General features: G+C 42.9%; 1 protein-coding gene across 1 annotated transcript in view; it reads right to left on the reverse strand.

The window, feature by feature from the left end:
• Positions 1-682: 682 nt before the first annotated feature.
• TXLNB (taxilin beta) overlaps positions 683-23,599 on the reverse strand; it is a 53,809-nt gene continuing 30,892 nt past the window's right edge. The window contains exons 4-9 of the mRNA XM_073335218.1: positions 21,073-21,267; positions 18,749-18,868; positions 13,985-14,059; positions 10,135-10,227; positions 2,416-2,511; positions 683-1,228 (exon numbers count right to left, since the gene is read on the reverse strand). Coding sequence (XP_073191319.1) covers positions 683-1,228; positions 2,416-2,511; positions 10,135-10,227; positions 13,985-14,059; positions 18,749-18,868; positions 21,073-21,267 — 1,125 coding nt within the window. The remainder of the gene's footprint in view (positions 1,229-2,415; positions 2,512-10,134; positions 10,228-13,984; positions 14,060-18,748; positions 18,869-21,072; positions 21,268-23,599) is intronic.

Raw genomic sequence — 23,599 nt, forward strand, 5'->3', positions numbered from 1 at the left:
CGTGCGAAGAAATTTCCCCTTTCACGATGGTTCTGTTGAAAGCAATGACACAATCACAGCACTGAACAGAGATGGCAGTTAGGGGTAGATGTTTGGAGTTGTGTGTGGGTGTTTAGATACAAAATTTCCAATAACAAGTTAGTGATTTGTGCAGGTAACTTTTGCAAAAATGTGCCATTATTGTATTTCTTAATGGCTTCAGTTTACCCTATCAGTGCTTCTGCTGTGATCACAAATCCTCATCACCTCATTTATTAAGCTCACCTGGCTTCTAAACAGGGCATGTTTTGTGCACCATCAAGCCAAATTGATATATTTAATTATATAGCTTTAAAAAATGTGTATCCATATTGCAGCAATTCTTAAAACATGAAACCTCAACACTTTGCCTGGATTTTGTCGAGTGAGATGACTCATTATGCCTGGAAAGAAGATCTTGTAATTTTGTTATATTTTGCTGACATTAAGAAAATATTATGCTTTGCGTATATCAGGGACAGCCAAAATAGCAAACCCATTATTAGTGTGGGGTGGTGGCAAAGAGGTAAGATGCGTTACACACCCTTATAAAACACATTTGAGCATGTTTTCAAGCCCCATTTTTTTTTGTTTCAGAAAATCAGTTTTGGGAGAAAATGGAGCTGTGACTGACAGAAAGACAAGCCAGAAAACAGTGTTACGTTTAATCTACTCCTTCCATGTCAGCATCTCCTGTTTGCTGTGTGGGCTGCTCTGCTGGGGTGCCTTCAAATTTTTCAGCCTTTGGCACACATTCAGTGGACTTCAGAGCAAGACTCAGCTGCCCAGAGGGATTCCCTGCCTCTGGCTGAGGGGTGGGATGGGAAGGAGGCCCTGGATCTGTGAGACAAAGAGGACTGCATGCTTGAGGGTCAGCTGGCTCTGGATTACTGGTCTCACTGGAGACTGTGAGGGGATCCTGCACGTGATGGGTCACCATGAATGCTGCAGCTAGATTCTTCAGGACGTTCTCATCAATCATGGAGAGCTCTGCACTATCCTGTTCAGTAACGGAAGGACTTGCATCAGCCTCTTTTCCCAAGATGTCATCATTTCTATCCTCCTCATCCTCCTCTTCCTCGTTAGTGAATTTTGCTTCTTTTATTTTTTTGTACAGTTCATTCCTCTCTTCCTGCAGCGCTCTGCAAAGGTTCTCTAGCCTCTGGATTTTCAGCACGAAGCACTCGTACTCCTTAGCCCTCATTGCTTTCTGTGATCAAATCAAAATCAGGCAAAGGTGTAGAAAAATGGAGTTAATATTCACGAAGTTCACACACGTATGTTGCAGTTATAAAGATATAATTTGTTACATGCAACCTTTCTTCACTGCAAGGTAGCTGGAGTCCCCAGAGTAATCAGATGCAATTACAATCTTCCTAATTAAGTACTAATTCATCCCAGTTAACTGAAGTGTGTCACTTAAGTGGTAAATAAGGCATTCTGCAGGTCCTCTGCACTCAGCTGAATTTCACCGAGAGATATGAGGCATAGGCATAGCCATGAATAATCTCTAGTGATAGAAGGATGATAAAACATTCAGAATGTCAGTACAGATAAGCACCCAAAACCTGTATTGCTTATCTGGACTTCCTGGAACACTGTGTTGGAATTTTCCTGAGAACAGGCTGCCTCATATTTTCAATCCACCTTGTTTTTGGTTGGCTGGAAATTCTGTGAGAACAGCCTTTCTTGCAGCATTTTGTGGACATCTACATTTTCTGATTCTAGCTGGACGTAGAAGTCCACAAAAATGACAATACTGGAGGTTGCAGCGGGGACGTTATTCATTCTTTTTTCAAACCTCAGAAACTTAGTCCAGGTTACAATTAAGTTTGGGATGAAACTTTAGGTAACTTCTTATTTTATCTGAATCAGTTTCCACATCCCTACTAATTTTCTATGCAATTTCTCTATATAGGGAACATTTAAATCTATTGTGGTCCCCAGTGACTTCTATATTGGAAAATAAGCTGAATTAACCAAAGGTCTGACTTTAAAGTGCATTATTTAAAGCACATTAAAACCCCTGTGTGGACACTTTCTTTCAGAAGTCAAGTGGCCTTAATCTAAAGTGAACTAAAGCCACTTCACTTCTGAATGAGAACATCCATATGGGGGTTTAATGCACTTTAAATTCACCCTTTTAGTCAATTAGGCTTAACTTCCCGTGTGGACAAGCTGTTAGTGTATGCACAGAGCCAGGCCCAGTAATATCTTGGTCTCCATAGTTAAGATGTTTTTTCCAAGATCTGACTTTATCAACATATACTAGGAAAAAGGGCCCTGATCCAGAGACCATCAATATCAATGGGAGTTTTCCCATTGATTTTAGTGGGCTTTGGATCAGCCCCTAATTAACTTGAAAATATGAAAAAAATTGTGAAGTAGGTTTCTCACCTCTTCAATCATGTCCAATAGAGCTTTATTACAGTTCTCAAACCTGGCTTTCCATGTAGCTGTATCCTTTTCCAGCTTCTTCATCTTCTTTGTCATCTACAGAAGCAGGAAGAGAATCACAGCAGGTATCCCAAATGTTATTTGAAGTTAGAACAGCATTTTAGTTATCTTTTCTTAAACCTCTACTTATAGCTCTGTTACCAGTAACTACAATAAAAATTAATACAGCATTGTCAAAGAATGATGGCTGACTAACATATAGCGAGAGACTTGTTTAATTTCAACTCCCCAAGCGTTAAACTTTGACACAAGTGAATACCCTCTGCCATTCACACCCACGTGCTTCAAAATAGGAAAAATATATTACATGGTTAAAAATGATTATACATGTTAAAAATAGTTAAGGCTGTGAGGAAGGAAAGTTAATATTTCCCAAAGGAAATCTACATGAAGAAAAGAGATATCCTGGTGCCACAGCCTACACAAAATGGTTACTCCAATAGTAATGGCCAATTTCTAAACTGATCACTCAATTCTCTCTCACTTTCTGCTGCAAAGATTACAGTCTTACTAGTGTTTTAATGTGAACAATTACAAACACTTGATAGGGAGACTTCTGATTTCCTTAGGGCCCAATCCTCTGAGAAAGCTGGGGGGGGGCGGGGGCTGTTCTGGATTTGATTCTGACAAATAGGGAGGAACTGGTTGAGAATTTGAAAGTGGAAGGCAACTTGGGTGAAAGTGATCATGAAATGGTGGAGTTCATGATTCTAAGGAATGGTAGGAAGGAGAACAGCACAATAAAGACAATGGATTTCAAGAAGTCAGACTTCAGCAAACTCAAGGAGTTGGTAGGTAAAATCCTATGGGAAACAAGTCTAAGGGAAAAAACAATTGAAGACAATTGGCAGTTTTTCAAAGAGATGTTATTAAGGGCACAAGAGCAAACTATCCTACTGCATAGGAAAGATAGAAGTATGGCAAGAGACCACCCTGGCTTAACCAGGAGATTTTCAATGATCTAAAACTCCAAAAAGAGTCCTACAAAAAGTGGAAACTTGGTCAAATTACAAAAGATGAATATAAACAAATAACACAAGTATGTAGGGACAAAATTAGAAAAGCCAAGGCACAAAATGAGAGCAAACTAGCTAGGGACATAAAAAGAAACAAGAAAACATTCTACAAATACATTAAAAACAAGAGGAAGACCAAGGACAGAGTAGGCCTGTTACTCAATGAAGGGGGAAAGACAATAACAGAAAATGGGGAAATGGCAGAGGTGCTTAATGACTCTTTGTTTCTGTTTTCACCAAGAAGGTTGGTGGCAATTGGATGTCTAACATAGTGAATGCCAGTGAAAATGAGGTAGGATCAGAGTCTAAAATAGGGAAAGAACAAGTCAAAAATTACTCAGACAAGTTAGATGTCTTCAAATCACCAGGGCCTGATTAAATGCATCCTAGACTACTACAAGGAGCTGACTGAGGAGATATATGAGCCATTAGGAATTATCTTTGAAAAGTTTTGGAAGATGGGAGACATTCAAAAAAGCTGGAAAAGGGCAAATATAGTGCCCATCTAGAAAAGGGGAAATAAGGACAACCCGGGGAATTACAGACCAGTCATCTTAACTTCTGTACCCAGAAAGATAATGGTGCAAATAATTAAGCAATCAATTTGCAAACACCTAGAAGATAATAAGGTGATAAATAATAGTCAGTATGGATTTGTCAAGAACAAATCATGTCAAATCAACCTGATCGCTTTCTTTGACAGGGTAACAAGTCTTGTGGATAGGGGAGAAGTGGCAGATTTCAGAAAAGATGTGGACAAATTGGAGAAAGTCCAGAGAAGAGCAACAAAAAATGATTAAAGGTCTAGAAAACATGACCTATGAGGGAAGATTGAAAAAATTGGATTTGTTTAGTCTGGAGAAGAGAAGACTGAGAGGGGACATGATAACCATTTCCCAGTACATAAAAGGTTGTTACAAGGAGGAGGGAGAAAAATTGTTCTTCTTAGCCTCTGAGGATAGGACAAGAAGCAATAGGCTTAAATTGCAGCAAGGGAGGTTTAGGCTGGACATTAGGAAAAACTTCCTAACTGTCAGGGTGATTAAGCACTGGAATAAATTGCCTAGGGAGGTTGTGGAATCTCCATAATTGGGGATTTTTAAGAGCAGGTTGGACAAACACCTGCCAGGGATGGTCTAGGTAATACCTAGTCCTGCCTTGAGTGCAGGGGACTGGACTAGATAACCTCTCGAGGTCCCTTCCAGTCCTATGATTCTATGAAGTACTGAGTGCTGCAAGCTCTCCCTGAAGTCACTTGTCACCTCTTGGGGTGACTGAAATACTTACAGAAGCAAAGCCCCTCTTGGTTGCATTACTAAATTCAGAGTGAATTTTCTGGCATTTGGCAGGGATTCCTTCTCCCTCCTTATCAGTCTAAGGCTAGGTCTACAGTACGAAATTATTTCAAAATTATTCTATTCGAATTTTCGGAAGCGATTTTATACATTTGGTCTTGTGTGTCCCCACTATAGCGCGTAAATTCGGCGGAGTGCGTCCACGGTACCGAGGCTAGCATCGAATGTCGGAGTGGTGCACTGTGGGTAGCTATCACACAGTTCCCGCAGTCCCCGCAGCCCATTGGAATTCTGGGTTAAGCTCCCAGTGCATGATGGGGCAAAAACATTCTCGCGAGTGTTTCTGGGTGTGTGTCGGCAGTCGCTTCTCCCGCCATGAAAGCTACGGCAGACAATCGTTTCTCGCCTTTTTGGTGTGCAGATGCCATACTGCTTTCAGCAGACGGTGCAGTATGGTGCACTGCTTCTTTCCTGGTACTCTGAAACCACCTCACATTTCCTCTCATCTTTCTATGTAATCTCTATAAGTATCTGCTCTTTCTCTTCCTCATCGACCGCTTCCACTGCCAACTCTGCTCGGCCATCATGAACTGAACAGCACAGCTTCCGCTGCCAACTCTGCTCTCCCGCTTTTGTCATGCTACCAAGCTTCTCCATGTTGTCTGTCCTGGGCTCCCGCCTCCGTGAAAGCTACGGAAGACAACCATTTCCCACCTTTTTTCGGCGATCGTGAACTGAACAGCACCTCTTCTGCTGCCACTCTGCTCTCCTACGTTTTGTGCCCTTTTTCCAGGATTACCCATGCAGGAGCCATAGTGCGGCAAGCATGGAGCCTGCTCAGATCTCCGCTGCAGTTTTGACCATTGTAAATACCTTGCGCATTATCCAGCAGTATGTGTAGTACCTGCAAAACCGGGCGAGGAAGTGACGACAGCGTGATTACGATAGTAATGAGGAGATGGACACAGACGTTCCTAGAAGCACGGCATGTGGCGATTGGGAGATCATGGTGGTGTTGGGCCAGGTTCATGCCATGGAACGCCAATTCTGGCCGCTGCAAACAAGCACAGATTGGTGGGACCGCATAGTGTTGCAGGTATGGGATGATTCCCAGTGGCTGCGAAACTTTCATATGCGTAGGGCCACTTTCATGGAACTTTGTGACTCGCTGTCCCCTGCCCTGAAGCACAAAGACACCAAAATGAGGGCAGACCTCACAGTTGAGAAGCAAGTGGCCACAGCCCTGTGGAAGCTTGCAATGCCCGACAGCTACCAGTCAGTCGGGAATCAATTTAGAGTGAGCAAATCTACTGTGGGGGCTGCTGTGCTGCAAGCACAAACACAATCATTAACCAGCTGCTATCAAGGGTAGTGACTTTGGGAAATGTGCAGACCATTGTGGATGGCTTTAATGTGCTCAGGTTCCCTAACTGTGGTGGGACAATAGACGGAACGCATATCCCTATCTTGGCCCCGAATCACCGGGGCGGCCAGTATGTAAACCGCCAGCGGTACTTTTCCATGGTGCTGCAAGCACTGGTGGATCACAAGGGACATTTCACTGACATCAACGTGGGATGGCCAGGAAAGGTGCATGACGCTCACATCTTCAGGAACTCTGGTCTGTTTGAACAGCTGCAGGAAGGGACTTACTTCCCAGACCAGAAAATTACTGGTGGGGATGTTGAAATGCCTATAGTTTTCCTCGGGGACTCAGCCTACCCCTTAATGTCATGGCTCATGAAGCCGTACACAGGCACCCTGGACAGTAGTAAGGAGCAGTTCAACTATAGGCTGAGCAAGTGCAGAATGGTGGTAGAATGTGCTTTTGGACATTTGAAAGCTCGCTGGTGCAGTTTAGTGACTCAGTTAGATCTCAGCACAACCAATATTCCAATTGTAATGGCTGCTTCTTGTGTGCTCCACAATATCTGTGAGACTAAGGGGGAGATGTTTATGGCGGGGTGGGAGGTTGAGGCAACTCGTCTGGTGGCCAATTTCGCACAGCCAGACAACAAAGCTATTAGAAGAGTGCAGCAGGGTGTGCTGCGCATCAGAGAAGCTTTGAAAGCCAGTTTCATGACTGGCCAGGGTACGGTGTGACAGTTGTGTTTGTTTCTCTTGAAGTTACCCACCCCCATATATATATGAAAGGAAATAAAGTCACAATTGTTTAAAAACCATTCTTTATTATTTGTTGCACAATACATTGAGAGAAATCAGAAGGTAGACTGGGGGGGAGGGGTGGAGAGGGTGGAGGAGGAGGGAAGGACAAGTCCAGAAACCAAATCAAAATTTCAGATATACCAGCTTTCTGCTGCTTGTGCAATCCTCTGGGGTTGAGTGTGTGGGTCTCTGTAGCCTCCCCTGCCATGTTCTTGGGCATCTGGGTGAGGAGGCTATGGAACTTGGGGAGGAGGGAGGGCGGTTATACAGGGGCTGCAGTGGCGGTCCATGGTATTGCTGCCTTTCCAGCATAGATCCACCATACAGCGGACCATGTCAGTTTGCTCCCCCATGAGCTTGACCATAGCATCCTGCCTGCTCTCATCACGTGCGTCCCTCCTCTCTTCGTGTTCATTTAACGCTTTACGGGACTCCACAGTTGTTTGCCTCTACACATTCAGCTGGACCCTATTATTGCTGGAGGACTGCATGAGCTCAGCGAACATGTCGTCCCGAGTTAGTTTTTTCCACCTTCTAATCTGGACCAGCCTCTGGGATGGAGTAGATAGGGGCGTTGAAACATTTGCACCTGCGGGAGGAGAAAAAGGGAGGGTAGTATTCTAAAAGATACATTTTAGAGAACAAAGGGGACACTTTCTCAGTGAAACAGGCAATTCATAGTACACAGCACATGTTCTTTCTGTACAAGGTCACATTTTGCCTCTTCTACTGAAGTGCCTGCCACTTTGGTGTGAGTAAGCCATCACATGTGGCCCGGCAACAGAATTCAGCTTGCCGGCAGCCATGGTAAGCCCTAGGGGCATGCGGGGTTCTGCTTCTTCCGCATTCATTTCAATGCTTTCAAACTGCCAGGCCCCCTTTCCCATAGCAAGCAATGCCTGGTGGGTTTGCCATAGAAAAGGAGGGCCTGCGGGCTCTCTGGGATGATCGCTTCACACACCACCCCTGCCCCCCCCACACCCACCGTGTGGCTCCGATGAGGCTCTGAGCAGGGATGAGCCCTTTAAACTAAAGGCGAACAGCCCAGCGTGGCTGGGTTTCCCGCCACCCCCCACTGCGTGGCTCCGATCAGGCTCTTACTCACCAGAAGTGCCTTCTCCAGGGTCATGGTCCGTGAGCCCACATTGGGAGTGGGGGAGGCTATTGGGTCCAGCGTTAAGAATAGTTCCTGGCTAGGGGGGAAATGGATTCCCCACTTGCTGCCTGTGCACTGTCCTCCTCCTCCTCTTCCTCCTCTTCATCCTCCAATAATTCCTCCTCCTTGCTCCGTGTCACTCCCCCCTTCCTTGCAGGTGTTCATGAAGAGTGGTGGGGTAGTGGTGGCGTCACCCCCCATAATTGCATGCAGCTCACGGTAGAAGCGGCATGTATGGGGCTGTGACTCAGAGTGCCCGTTCACCTCCCTGGCTTTTTGGTACGTTTGGCTGAGCTCCTTGATTTTTGTATGACTTTGCTCTGTGTCCTTGGAGTAACGTCTTTCCGTCATGGCCCTGGAGACTTTAGCGTACGTATTTGTGTTTCTTTTTTTGGAACCTAGTTCTGCCATAACAGATTCGTCTCCCCAACATGCGATGAGATCCAGTACCTCCCATTTGGACCATGCTGGAGCTCATCTGCGAATCCGGGACTGTGTGGCCTCTTGTGATGGTGGACTCTGCATGGTTGCCTGCGGTGGTGGACTGTGCTGATGGTGACCTGTGCTGATGGTGACCAAACAGGAAATGAAATTCAAAAGTTCCCGGGGCTTTTACTGCTCACCTGGTTAGTGCATCGGAGTTGAGAGTGTTGTCCAGAGTGGTCACAAGGGAGCATTCTGGGATAGCTCCCGGAGGCCAATAACATCAAATTGCATCCACAGTACCTGTAACCCGGAACTGCGATCTCAATTTTAGCACTACTCCACTTGCCGAGGTGGAGTACAGAAATTGGATTAAAGAGCCCTTTAAATCGAAAAAACCAGTTTGGTCGTGTGGACGGAATCAGTTTTATTTCGAATTAACTCGGCTAATTCTGAAATAACCGCGTACTGTAGACCAGGCCTAAGATTTCCCCACTTGAGGTCCTGCTCAGGACTAGACTGTGCTTCCCCTGAACAGGAGAGGAGAAGGAATGGGGATTCTTTCCCTTTGTGCACTCCTGCACTGGGTCCAGACACAAAATCCTGAGCACGCTCCTGCCTCCCCCTGGAGTGCAAACCATCACAAAAGGGGCACAAGGAAGAAGTGGGGCCATGCCCTTACCCTTTGCCCAGACTGTGGAGTTGGCTGGCTATGCTAAGGGGAGCAGGTGCAGTATGTGTCTCCTGAGGCACAACTCCTAGTGGAACACCTTCTGGGATGATCACCTCTGCAGTGTCCTCAGTACAGGCCAATAGCAAAATTCCACAATCTTCCCTTCAGTCTTTACTCAGACCTCACGCCCTCTGAAGACAATTAGAGCTCTTTTCAATTAGGAATTCAGAATTTTGAGCCCCTGGAACATGAAAATTATGGGCTAGATTCTCTCTTGTGTTGCACTTTGTGCAGTCATTTAAACCACCAGTGCAAAGTGGGGGGACAACTCTGACTAGATAGCATTTTAAACTCCTTTGGCAGTGGGGTAAATGGCTGCATGAAGTGCAGGGCAACAGTGAATTGTGCCTTAAATATTTATACCAACACTAAACGTTTTATGCCAATTCATAAATGGTATTGAATGGCCATATGAGCCATCAGGTTAGATTGTAAGCAGTTCATTGATTATACTTCCTTTTTCTTTCACATACTTGTTATTTCTTTGCTGGAGAAGAGAGTGGAAGCTTTAACTTCCAGTGCTAAGACACAAGGGGCCAGATTCCAAACTTGTATAAACTAGTGTAAGTCTATTACATCAGCTGAAGAGCTGGTCCCATAAGTTTCTGTGGAGAGGAGATTGTGGGTCTCTTTTTCTATTAGACGTTATATCAGTTGACAGAAATCAGAAACGTACACAAAGTATCAAAACAATATTGCAATATATTTGGTCTTCCTGAGCCCTATCTCACATCCCACTCAAACTTGGACAAGTTTGTTTCACCCAAGCGTACAGAAATTTTCCAAATCAAAGATAAATGATCACAAAGGAGAACCATGTGTATCAAAATGGAAAGTGTCAGATTTTTAGAAATGATACATGCTACTCACTTTTTCCATCTCCTGTTTGAAACTGGCGAACACCTCATTGCTTTTTGTCAGTGTTTTCTGAAATTCTTCAAACCTTTCAGAATAGAGGGTGAGCTACGTACACAGGAACAAACAGATCAGTTTCAGAAGCTCCATGTGGGCAAATTGAATGAACACACACCTTGTTTTAATGCTAATTAAATGAAAAGGGAATAAATATGATTCAATAATAATCCTTTTGTGCGTGTAGAGCAGCTTTCAAAGCATCACATTAGTGAACTTAGCCTCACTACACCCTGATGAGGCTGGGAACTATATTATCCTTATATTAGAGAGGAATAAAATGAAGAAGAGCAGAAAGATTGAGGCCAATATTTTCAAAAGTATGTGGGAGCTGTGGGTGCTCAGCATTCTGAATATCAGGCTCAAGGTGGCATGTGGGTACCCAAAAATTGGAAGAATGTCAAATAAGTAGAGACTTGAAAAATTTTGACCTATGTGGCTTTCCTAAGGTCCCACAGGCAGAGAGCAGTAAAGCCTCGTAAACAACCCAAGGGCTCAGAGTCCTAGCTGCAATGCCTTCCAAAATGCCAAGTGTGGCCTGGGCAGTTTAAGAAGCATTTGTAACAAAGGCATAGTAGATCCGTCTTAGTGGGAGCTTCAGCTGGCAGTGGCTTATCCCAAAGTGACACATTTCCTGCCCATTTCCATCTTGACCTTCCCTTCCTTTATCAGTCTTCCCTATTTTTATCTGTGTGTTTGTGTCTCCTCCTTCACTCTCCTCCATTTATCTCACCTTCTATCCTCTCTCCCAATTCTTGCTTCTTTTTCTCTCACTTCACTTTTCCTATTTTTAAATCTTTTCCCTTTCTCTCTTTCCTTTTTCGTTTATTCCGAGTCTTGTTTCTTTTCCTTCTCACTTTGTGCTCTTTTTATTTATTTCCTCTCTCCTCCCTACACCTTTATGTTCTCTGGTTGCTTTGCCCTTTCCTGCACCCTCTAGCTGGCCTCTTCTCACTACTCAACTCCCTGACCCCACCTGCTGAGCCACTTCACAGGGAAGCAGCAGAGTGAACTGAGAAGGAATCTAGTCAGCTTTATTTTCTGGCTTGTACCTGGAGTGGAGCAGCAGGTAGGGCCAGCAAAAGCAGAGTAGCAAGGGTCTCTTGTCAATTTCACTTTGCTGTTCACACATGAGGCAGTGCAACAAAGCAGGAGAAAAGTGCTATTACAGTGTGCCAGTGTAACCTTTGGTCGGGCTAGAGTTCACTTCATTACCCTTCGCCAGTTCCTAAAAAAACCCAACTCCCACGGAAGAGTAGCTGGAGACCAGGAAGAAAAGGAGGACTTGTGGCACCTTAGAGACTAACCAATTTATTTGAGCATAAGCTTTCGTGAGCTACAGCTAGCTCACGAAAGCTTATGCTCAAATAAATTGGTTAGTCTCTAAGGTGCCACAAGTCCTCCTTTTCTTTTTGCAGATACAGACTAACACGGCTGTTACTTGGAGACCAGGAGTTCAGTCTCTAAGGATTTTCAGCAAGGATGCACAGGGTCAACCTCCCCACACTGAAGTCCCAAAAGGAACTAAATAAATGAGTTTAATTAAATAACTTTATAAAATCTTATGATAAAGAAACAAATAATCTAATTTTTACAACATGACACGGCTATTTTATCATCCACAGACATTACCTTCACAGTTATACATAAACATAAATAAAGAAAACAAATTAAAATCTGAACAGTTCAGTCCCCACAGAAATACAGTGAGAAGAAACTGAAAGTTCCCAAAAGCTTAGGTTTTGTTCACCTAAGTCTCAGTTAGAGTCTTTGATCACAAAGTCTATACAGTCTGCTGAGTCTAAAACAACATCTTCCCTCCACTTGCTTGTAGGAATCTTCAGTTGGAATCTATGCAGACTCTTCCTCTGCTGAAATCACACTAGCCACTCAGCTGACTGATTAGCCAATAACTCAGTTAAGTGTCTAGATTGAGCTTGAGTGTATAGATTAATTTAAGCATGTGAGTAGTCCCATTAAAACCAGAGCCTCAACCCCCAAGTAAGGCAGTCTGAGAGAGGCTTGAATGGATTCCTTTATTACTATTTTTACCATTTGAAATGCATGTTTAATATATTCTCTCCTGTTCAATTTCATTAAACTGGCTAGTGAGGTCTGGCTGATACACAAAACTCTTTCTAGCTGAACATAAAGACTTAATTAAAAACACTCAAAGAAAATTGGGGACTGACTCCTCAGGAAGCCTGTGAGGTTTGATTGGAGAACCTATCAAATTGATGTCCATAAACAGTAGGTGCAGAATAAGTTTATTTAATATTTTTCAATTTCTTCCCTGCTTATTTTAACCTTTGAAAAACTGCATAAAGGACCATATCCTTCTCACCTTGTTGGCCGTTGGCTAGACTGTCACAGCTCTTACTTGGCTGCATAGGGATGTTAGGTCACCATACTTGGATTGTGAGTCTGCCTTCCGGGGTAGACCCGGATCCACACACCCAGTACTATGCAATGTGAGCAATTGGGCAGGGAGGAGGTGTGGAGTGGGAGGAGCCCTGGCTTTGTTTCCCCTTCCTCGCAGGCCAGAATAGTTGGCAGAGTGCAGAGCAGGAGATATGCTACTCTATGAAAAGGGATAAATAACTTATTCCTCATCCAGTGGGCGTGAATTTTGACGGTCTGAGTCATAGCGCCATCCCTGGGCTGCGCCTGAGAAGATGTTGCCCTTTACTGTGGGCAGAGTATAAAATTACATTCTAGCCCATAAGTAACCCCAAAGTTGCTGAGGCTCTGTCTACAATAGTCATTTTTCCATAAAACTTCCCCCCATAGCTATAGCCTGTGCAATTTGCCTGATGATTATAACAATGGAAGCACCAGTGCAGATGAGGTACGGAGCCATTGTTAGGGTTTTCACCACTGTGTTTGGCAGACCTGCTCTGAGCTCTCCAGGGATCTCCAGGAAGTGCTCTGAGGACCACCAGCATTTAAGAGTGAATTCTCTCTGGGCTATAGAGTACTAGAGGCTGGTTTAAAAATTCTACTAAATGGAGGTAATTCTCATTTAAATCCTAAAAGAAGATCATTCTCTATGAATATTTCCATTAGGTATTTCCATAAGGCTAGGAAAATCTATCAATGTTTTCTCTTTTTGGTATACACATCCTATGTCCCCTTTTAATTGCTTACCCACATTTCAGGTCTGGTATTGTGCCACTCTGTGATGGAGTAACTGTTGTATGTTTTTCTATTAGTTGTATGTTACTTGGCTGCCATTGCATTTTGCTCCAGCCTTATCTGTGTGATAGTTTATGTAATACATTCCATTTTAATGTATTTTTCAAACACTGTTTTATGCCCTGTTGAGCAGAAAGCACAAAAGGCTCATTTGTACAAGCACTCTGTGTTTGGAACTGCCATGGAAGTTAATGAGAATTCTGATTCAGGCCCGATTCCAGAAAAGCACTTAAGGACGTGCTTAACAACTGACTTCACTGCAACTCATGTGCTTAAAGTTAAGTATGTGCTTCAGTGCTTTGCTGGACTGGAGCTTCAGAGGCGTGTAGGTCTGGGCTGAGGAAGAGTTATGGTGAGTATACTGGTATGGGCATCCAACATTATTACAGCACAGAGCTTTGCGGCTCAGTATTGTATGCACATGCAAACACTTCAGTGTGGTGCTCTGTTTTACTACGTGCTTGAATATAGCCTGATTCCATTACTACAGTGTCTTAATGATTCAGGATAGGCTTAGGGGGCATGCATACAAAGCTTCTGGAATACTTTACCTGGAATGTGGCACGTGGGCTAAAAATGGGCACACAAAGGCACACCATGCAATGAACTTCACCTGGGCCTGTAGTACAGTCTCCTGTTCCTTCAACATTTTTGCCTGGAGCTTCCATTCTGCAGCTTGAGTCAGCAGCTGTGTTTAGAGAAACAGAGAGAAAATTGTTATATCTGTGCCTTAGCAATGATAAATCCTGGCATTCCAACTACTTTATATTAGTATCTTTGGAAATAGCTGGTATAAATTCCATCCATGTGCTGCACAAAGAATCTATCTAGATTGGGGCCATTAGCATGAGTTTGAAAATTATGGGGTGGGGGTTCAGTGAAAAAAAACCGGGGATTTCAAAAATAGTTGGAGTAGAAGCTCCTATATGTTGTATACAACATGGCTGTACAGCACCTAAGAAAATATATCTACATATACTTTACTCAGCCAGTTGGGTAAAATCTTAGCCCCACTGAAGTCAATGGCAAAACTCCCATTGACTTTAATGGAGACAGGATTTCAGTGTTTAGATAATTTTGGCTAGGATCCCAAGTTCTGACCAAGGTCAATTTAATAGGTGGTGATAGATACATATATAATCCAAGGGATCCTATGGAAGGCCATGCAGCATGAAGAGATGGTGTGGATAACTCTTAGTTAGGTGGGCCCTAATTTCTGAGTCACTTTCTTGAGGAAGTATGTAGATAACATATGTGAAGAATACTTAATTATGTTAACATTTGCAGGCTGCGCTGGATTTTCAAGTCCAGGTCTCCCTTTTTGGCACTTACATGGTGGCTTCTTGAGGAATTACAGGTTGGTTGGGTCTAATGGTTTGAAACAAAACTTTGAAAAGCCTCAGGGCCATTTGGTGTCTAGGCTAGTCATTAATTCCCAAAACTGCCTGTGCTTTGATCTTTATTTCTTAAATGTTCATAAGGGTCACCTTGATAGACATCCTGGCTAGGATGATGAAGAGACCCAAGGTCAGACCCGTATGTCCTCTGCTACAACAAAACAGAGTTAAAATGAGGCAGAAAAAGTAGTATTTTTGGACAATAATGAAATCCTTCCAACATATTATCACACTGCACTATTTCTGTAGCTTGTAAAATCCAGGAGTTAATAAACTTTTCTGTAACATAAGCAAACCACAGATTGGCTACACAGATTAATGTGCAGTTTTAGGCAGCCCAAGATAATCTGCAAAAAACAAACTGGGAGAAACTGAATCATAAAAATTAGTATTTGTATTGATAAAATGTGAAGTGATAATAAGGGCGGACTCAACTTGGAGACCAATTCATAATAAAAATATCGAATGCAATATTTAGAAAAATTATGATGTGATTGTTTGGTATTTGTGTTATGGTAGAGGCCCCAGTCAGGACCAGGCAGGCCCCATTGTGGTATGCATTATAAACACAGAGTAAGGGACAGTCCCTGCACCTAACAGTTTACAATTTGTTTTAAGGCAAGGTGTAACGAAGTATTATAGGCTAGATTTTCAAATCAGGCTCTCCTTTTGGCACCCACAGAATTGCAAATTCACGTAAACTAGATGTTCAAGTACCTGACTGTGCCTTCAAATCAAGCACTTAGAAGTCTAGTAGGCCTACATTGCACCCGTATTTAATTGCAGATCCAATAATACATGGCACATTGGGATGTCAAAGCAACACCCTCCAAATGTAGGACGGTGAAGAAAATCTACCTTAGGCCATTGAAGCCGTGTGCTAACACATCCTCAGGTTGTGCTAACAGTTAAAGAAGCACACGTAGTACTAAATGTTACATTTTTACTAGAGAATCACACTCTTCATTGCTTCTGTAGGCCAAGCTGTACAGCCCACGAGAGAGAGCAGTGTATGAAGGGGCTGCCTATGACATGTCAGCATCAGCAGGGGCCGCCAGGGCGATTCCGCCATCTGCAGCCCCAAGTGGGCACTTGGTGGGCCTGATTTTCCTCTCACAGCAGAAATCGAGCTTTTCCACTTTCACCAAGATGATTAGGGCTCTGCCCATTGATACCTAGAACACTTCTGGGTATTTTAGAATTGATCGGACGCAGTGTTCAAAAGTTATTGTGTTACAGACAAACTCCAGTGAGCTGAGTGTGGGGCCTTGCAGGCTCAGTCAATTAGACAATTCATTTTTATTAGGTGACTAACTTGTTTTCTCAATCGGTACTTATATTAATCCTGGCCCTGCTGCCTGACCTCAATATCGGGGCTGGGTGCTCTGGATCTTTGGGAGAAGTTAGAGGAGGAGGAATAGACTGGAGAAACCTGCTTCACAATACTGCATGCAGTGCAGTGCCATGTTTGCTTGAAGGGTTTGTTTTCAGGGTTTGTTTAATGTTCAGTGAGTAGGTTCCTAAGAAGCAAGAGCACATTTTAAAAACATCACTGCACAAATGTCCCTCCTTGTATGTTTTTGTAGATCTCGCAGCGCTTGCTGAGGGAGGTAAAGAGGTTTTGTGCTGGGGCAAGTAAACCATGTATGGTGTTGAAGTTAAGACAAAAAAGTACAATTAAAAGACTAATTGGATAACTATAAGAATAAAAACACTTTATTAAAAAACAGCTTGAAAAAGCTAAAAACTTAAGGCAAAACTGATGGGGAGAGCTCTGTAAAATGGTACATAGAGAGTTGTAAGACAATTCTGTCCCTGAAAGACTTTTCCAGCAAGTGCTTTCTGTGATTGAAGTTTGCCCTTCTGTACTACTGAGCTCATCCTAAGAGGGCTGGATCATAAATGTCTTAATTACATATATTTTAATAGCATGGTGCCTTGAACTCAGTAGTGTGCAATATGATTCAGGTGGAGGACAAGTATAGTCCTGCAGTCTGGATACAAGACTGTGAATGATGAATTCCAGTGTACCAATCCTACTCTGACACTGACTCATCGCATGGCTTGAGTCACTCACTCATAGGCACCGGCTTCCTCTGGACGGGTGTGTGGGTGTGTGTGTGTGCTCATACCCCCGCTCCACCCCAGACCGCACCCCCACCTGACCCTTTTCCCCAAACCCCCACCCCCGACCCACGTCTTCCCGCCCCCACTCCGAACCAGGCCCCGCCCCCACCCCATCCCTTCCCCCAAACTCCCACCCCCGCCCACCTCTTTCCTGCCCAGTTCCGCCCCCTCCTGCCAGCGTGCCCCATCCCCACTCTTTCCCCTCCCTCCCAGAGTCTCCAGCACTCCACGAAACAGCTGATCGCGGTGGGCGGTAGGCGCTGGGAGGAAGGGGAAGGCGCTGATTGGCGGGGCAGCAGCTGGACAGGAGGTGCTGGAGGGGGAGGGGAGAGCTGACTGCTCATGGGTGCTGTGATACAGGAGGGCCAGGGAGCAGTGGGAGAGTGCTAGATATATAAGCTCAAGACCAATTAAGGCATGGTTCCCTGTAGACTAGGGAAGGTGGCCACAGGTTAATTGGAGCACCTGCAGTCAAGTAAGGCCCTGTTAGGAACCTAATAAACCCCCCTGCATCTGGCAGACAGAGGAGGAGGAGGAAGGACTGGAGCTTGGAGGTGCGTTGAGAGATTTTGAAAACCTGAGGATTGGAGTAAGGGAGACCCTGCCCAGCAGGACAGGGAGACTCCCTTCTCCCCAGCATCTAAGGACCGAGGGTAACCCCACCTAAGGGGGATGAGGGTAAGAAACCCACAGGGGTTGAGAGGGGCTGGGACTCATAGCAAACCCAGACCCCTCCCCCGCTTCCCTCCTCTACCACCTTCCCGGGCTAGTAGCAGAGACTTCGGCACCCAAGAGCAGGGCAAAGGTGGCATCTTAGCTCCCCAACAAGAAAAGCGCAGGGCCCACCAGACTAAAATCAGCCATCTTGCCACAGTGCTAAACACCTACTAATTTCTTTCCATGGGTACTCCAGCCCTGGAGTACCCATGGAGTCAGTGCGTATACAGTCACTTAACTTCTTTGACTGAGTTTGGGCTGTATTATTACCAAGTTGTAATAATCCATACTTGCCTACCTCAAAGGCAGGCTGCGAGCATTAATTCAGTTAATGTTCATAAGACTATTTAAGCATAAGTATGTATTATTATATCCCATTCCCATATGATTTTATAGCTAATTGAACCAGTTATTGACCTTACTCTTTCATAGGTGCTAGTTGTTCCGGAGAATTGCAAAGAAAATTCCCCTCTCCAGAAAACCATGTACAAAGAATGTTGATTTTTCACTACTTCATGAAAAAATGGAAATAACAGAAATAGGTCCATATAGCCTGGCTAAAATACTTTTGGAGAAGGATTTTGTAGACAGAGTCAGCAAAGGTGACAACTCTAGCCCCCACATTCTGAGAGGGACAGCACTTCTAGGGGTTCCACTTTCAGCACCTGTTGATTTGATTACTGGATGATACACTCAAAACTCCTTCCTTGGCCTCTCTGTTAGCCACTGCCCGCACCCTCTACTGAAGACACCCTCTACTGGAGACACCCTCTACCAGCTGGGCCCAACTGGAATTCAGGCACATTCAGTGGGGTCATCAGAGCCCATGGGGAAATGTCATTGGCAGGCATTGATGGAGATTGGTGCTTTAGGACTGGTAGCATGATCTGGCCCCATGACTGATGAATTAGCCATGCACTAAGAAAAGGTGGCAATCTGGCAGTTCTGGAGGCTGCATTCCTGAATCTACAGTACAGGCACACCAAAGTTTCCCTCACACTGCCCTGTCACTGTCTCACAACTCAGACCTGTAGAGCCAATTATAGTGGTGAAATGGTATTCAGGGATGAGATGGGCCCATCTTTTATCTAATGACAGACAGACAAATGAGCAGACAGATTTAGATAGATAAGTACGTATTCCTTTTCTCGTTCATGTCGCTCCTCTGCTTCTTTCATCATTTCCTGTGATTGCTCCAACTTGGCATCCACCAGTTTCTGTTGAAGTTCTCTGTGCTTAAATATTTTATCAAGTTGCTGCAAGAAAACAAACTGCTGTGTTGAAATTGCACATGTAGTGAAAAAACAGACCTGCATGCTCACACATGTATGGCTGCCTACTAGAACAAGCATAAAGGCCAAAATATTGCAAATGAATAGAGCCCTGCAAATCCATGGATATCTACTTTATAACTGCAGATGTGGTTGTATTGCTTACCATCTTTACAGATCACCTATTGAATGCAGATCCAATTTTTGTACCGAGAAGGGCTCTACAAATGGAAACCCCAAACATTCCCAGCCTATTGCAGTTATTAGAAAATGATAGGTCTTGTCATAAGAACAAATTGTACCAGAATTTACTCTAGAAGTGAAACCAAGTTTGTATTCATTTAGACTTATAATAACAAAAAAGTCCTGGGGACCTTTTCCAATACTGTGCATTAGAATGTACAATATCCACATATAAACTCATTAGTAGAATCAAAAAGATTAATCATATCTCAAATGTTTGCTCATTAGATCATGAACATGCATAACACAGTTTATTGGTGCTGTTAACTGGTCAAGATTTTGATAGATGGAGCATATTAGAATCAAACATCAAAGTCAATTGATCCTATAAAGTGAAAACAGAGATTTTAGGCCCCAACCCTGCAAACAGCTCAATGTGGGTGCAGGGGTTCATCGGGACAGAGCTCTAAACAGGATCGGGCCCTTTGGGCTTCAGTCTACAAGGTGCTGAGCATTCTTGCCTGACATAACAAAGCACTTGAGGACATGCTTAAATTTAAGCATAGGAGCTGTCTTGCTGAGGCAATTGGACTACACACACATGTAAAGTTCAGCATGTGCTTCAGTACTTTACTGGATCAGGCCAGAGTGCTCAGCACTTTGTGAGGTTGAGCCCTTATTGACTATTGTTTCCTCCTGGTAATTACATGTGTTCCAGCTCAACCACATAACATTGGTTTGATGCAGAAATTAGTGGGTGAAATATACAGGAGGTCAGACTAGATAATCTCATGGTGCTTCTGGTCTTTGAATCGATGACTCTATAGCAGGCTTTCCCAAAAGAAATATTAGCAATAGCAATGGCTCTTGCTGTGTTGAGTAAATCATTAGAGCTGGCTGGGAATTTTCCAGTGTAACTTTTTTGTGTGGGGGAAAATGCTGATTTATGAAACCAAAACTGTCCACAGGAAAGGGTTGCTTTCAACCAATTGCTCAATTTGAAAAAATTTTGAGAAAAAACTTTTGAAATGGTCAAAACATCCTGTTTTGACATTTTCTAATAGAAAAATTTTGTTTTATGGTTTGAAATGACTTTACATTTCAAAATTTTAGCTCATTTATTCTAAAAAAAGCTTAAGAATAAAAAGTCTAAATCAGAACAAAACATTTTGAAATTATGAATTGACATAATCCAAAAAATGTTTCAGATTGTTAGTTCATGAACATTTTTAAAATTTTGATATTTTGTTCTGATTTGGGTTGGGAAAAAATCTGAATTCTTAATCTCTTATGAGATGGGTCTATAAATCATGCCACATTTAGATAAAATTTCTTTTTATTTTGATAGAAACCATTAAAATGCATTTATAGTTCATTCAGGGGATGGTCTCATGTGTGATACGATAAGATTTTAAAATAATTAGATGGATGTGCTCAGTCCAAAGTGGGTCAGCCTCTGAGACTGGAAGTACACAGTACTTATGTCACTTTTCCTTCTGTTTTTAGTGCATATATTTGGACTGAGAACCACAATGAACATACTAATTAACAATAAAAAGTCCCACAAAGTCATGAGTTGAGATATTTACTAAAGATGGGAAAAAAATCAGCATAGTTTGAAAATATAGGAGTTTTGTTGAAATTTTCTCAATAGTCCTGAGATTTACTGAAGGGATAATATGCTATCTGTATATTTTTTTACTGCGGGTCTGCACACTAGAGTCTGTTCAGATGCCGAGCATCCCTGGTTTACATTTTTTATTAATCTGCAGCTGCCAGAGAAAGGTTGAAACACTAACTTGCTTCTGATGAGGTCTGGATTAAACTGCAATGTGTTATTAAATCTTGACAATGTTATCCATGTTGCATTTCACGGAAAAGCCTCGTGAAGAACAAAAATGACTGCAGATGAAGAGGATGGGGTGGTGTCAATAAATCTAATCCTCATGAACTTCAAAACCTGCCTTTCCCTACCTCAAGGAGGCTGCATGCCTTAGTAGTCTCACCTCCTCTCTGAGTTCATACTGATCAATGATGCTTTTCAGTTTCTCGGCCAGTTCTGTGTTCTCCTGGCATAGTTTCATGTTCCTTTCACTTTGCTGCTCAATCTGAGTCTGGATATCACTCAGTGTGCCCTGGAAATGATTAGTGATCTCTTTTCTCTTCTCGTCTTCCTCCCGGGCCCGTTGAAGAGTTTCCTCCTGTTAAAAATGTGGAGAATGTGATAATTTAAATGGGTAACACAACAGCCAGCTTTAAAAAAAAAGAAAAGACTTGGACTCATCTGAAGGTTATAATGTCTCTTTAGAGCTCTGTCTTTCTTTTTTAAACCCAGGTAATGAGTGTGACTATAAATACATAGACTGGATTAGGCAGTAGCCTTGAAAGAAAGGAGGAAAACAAGGACTTGCATTTATACAGATTGAGTTAAAGGGAACTCTCAAACCAGAGCAGCTTGGGTATGAGAATGTTTATACAAAATATAAATGTACCGATTCCCAATATTTCAGCATTACCTTTGCTATGAAGGAAGATATCTGGTCAAAAATGTTGCATCCAAACTGTTTTCTGATGGAAACTTGGGTTTTTGACAAAATGACCATGTTTGTTGGAAGGTGTTTGCTTTCTGTGGAAAGTTTCGGCTTTTAGTTGAAACCCCCCCAAACCGAAAAGTTTTGGCCACGAACAAAAATGTTTGGTCTTAATTCAGCACCAATAGAGGGGTTTCTCTCTCATAACCCAGTCTCTTCTGCTTCATCGAGCAGTAAATCAGACAACTATACTGGGCTGTGTGTTGTACAGATACAGAAGTTTATTTGCCAACACAGAGCCAAATAATGGGAGTGTTGCCGGAGTAAGGATGGCCGGATTTGTTCCACACTTATCAGTGAAACTCTATTTAGGATGTTTTTATGTATAAGTGAAAGTATCAGATGCCTGGATTCAGTGTTCTAGCATTGGGATGACCCAGTTTTTTATTTCTTAGTTATTTGCTTCTAAGGGTGTGTAATCCTGTTGTAACATTATTGGTAGCCACACCTAACATGTTACAACACATTAAGAAACCAACCTACAAATTGCATAGTGGCTTACTTTACAATCCCATAGCATAGTTCAGCTAGCATATTTATTTATATGAAATCCCTGATTACACTGGACAAGGATAATTTATTATAACCATGTGTGAACACAGCTGTAGCTGACTAGCACACTCTAATTTATATTATAGATGTTCCTCAAAGGCATAGATTTATCTCCTATTCTAGAAAAAAAACGAGCGCGCAGTGGGTGTGTAACATTCTACACTTTCTACAAGGAACACATCTTAAAGATCTGATGAAAAACAACTACTGCTTCTATTGGAGGTCACTTTTCCTTGTGGTGGACTGGACATGGATGGAGATCACAGAGTCATGCAGTTTTCTGGAGGAGGGAAATTTGGGATAGCATTATTGTTTGTATTACAGTATTGTTTGTATTACAGTAGTGCCTAGGGGCCACAGCTGAGATTGGGGCCCCATTGAACTAAGCGCTATATGTACACACAAACACACAAAGAAGAGCTTCCAACCAAAATAGACAAGACAAAGAGTGGGAGGAAAGCAATATTATAATCTCCATTTTACAGGTGGACAACTGAGCCATAGAGAGAGAAAGTGATCTATCCAGCTCACTCAGGAAGCCTTTGGTAATGCTGGGAATTGAATACGTGTCTTTTAGACTCCTAGCACAGGGCCTAATCCTTAAGTCGAGCCTCCATAGATATTTCATTCTTTTAGAAGAGCAAAGTGCATTAATAAAATATCATTATCATTATTCTGAGCTCAGTAAAGTAATAAATATATCCAAATGAATATAAAGCAAAACATTTCCACGTCTTGGAGATGAGCTACAATGAACCATTTTGTAGCAAGGTGACATAAAATAGCCAGAAAGTAGCAATTGTGCAAATGTTAAAACATACACAGTGATAACACTTTGGGTCTCATTTATTATTCACCTTGGAAGGAAGAATAATTACCTGAAGCACAACAAAAGAATTGCTGGTTAAGGTTTGTTAGAGTCATCATGCATTTTTGGTGTGGGGTGCATTGTTCAATTTGATCTCCTTCTCTCCCCCAAACAAAAGGCCAGACGGTGGCTTTGAGCTACTGACTGTCTTGTGGGGTTTTGGAACACTCTACAAGCAGCTGTGCAGAACTGGGAGTCCATAGAGTAGCTGGTCCAATCAGAATTTCTCATATTATGATTTTAGGTATCAGATAATGGTCACCAGTTGAATTTCAAGTATTTTGAAACGAGGCTGCATCTAGCTGAAAGGAAAGCTGGTCTTATAGTTAAGACACTGAACTGGTCTCAGGAAAACTGCATTTAACTCCTGAGTGACACTGTACATTGGTTTTCCCATCTATAAAATGGGTATGATAATAATACTTCCTTTGCCTGTCTAGGTTGTAAACTCTTTCAGGCAGGGACTGTATCTTGCTATGTGTAAGTACAATAGCTAGCACAAAGGGGTTCTGATCTCAGAGG

Source organism: Lepidochelys kempii, chromosome 3 (genome assembly GCF_965140265.1).
Source record: "Lepidochelys kempii isolate rLepKem1 chromosome 3, rLepKem1.hap2, whole genome shotgun sequence".
In the NCBI taxonomy this organism is placed as follows: domain Eukaryota; kingdom Metazoa; phylum Chordata; order Testudines; family Cheloniidae; genus Lepidochelys; species Lepidochelys kempii.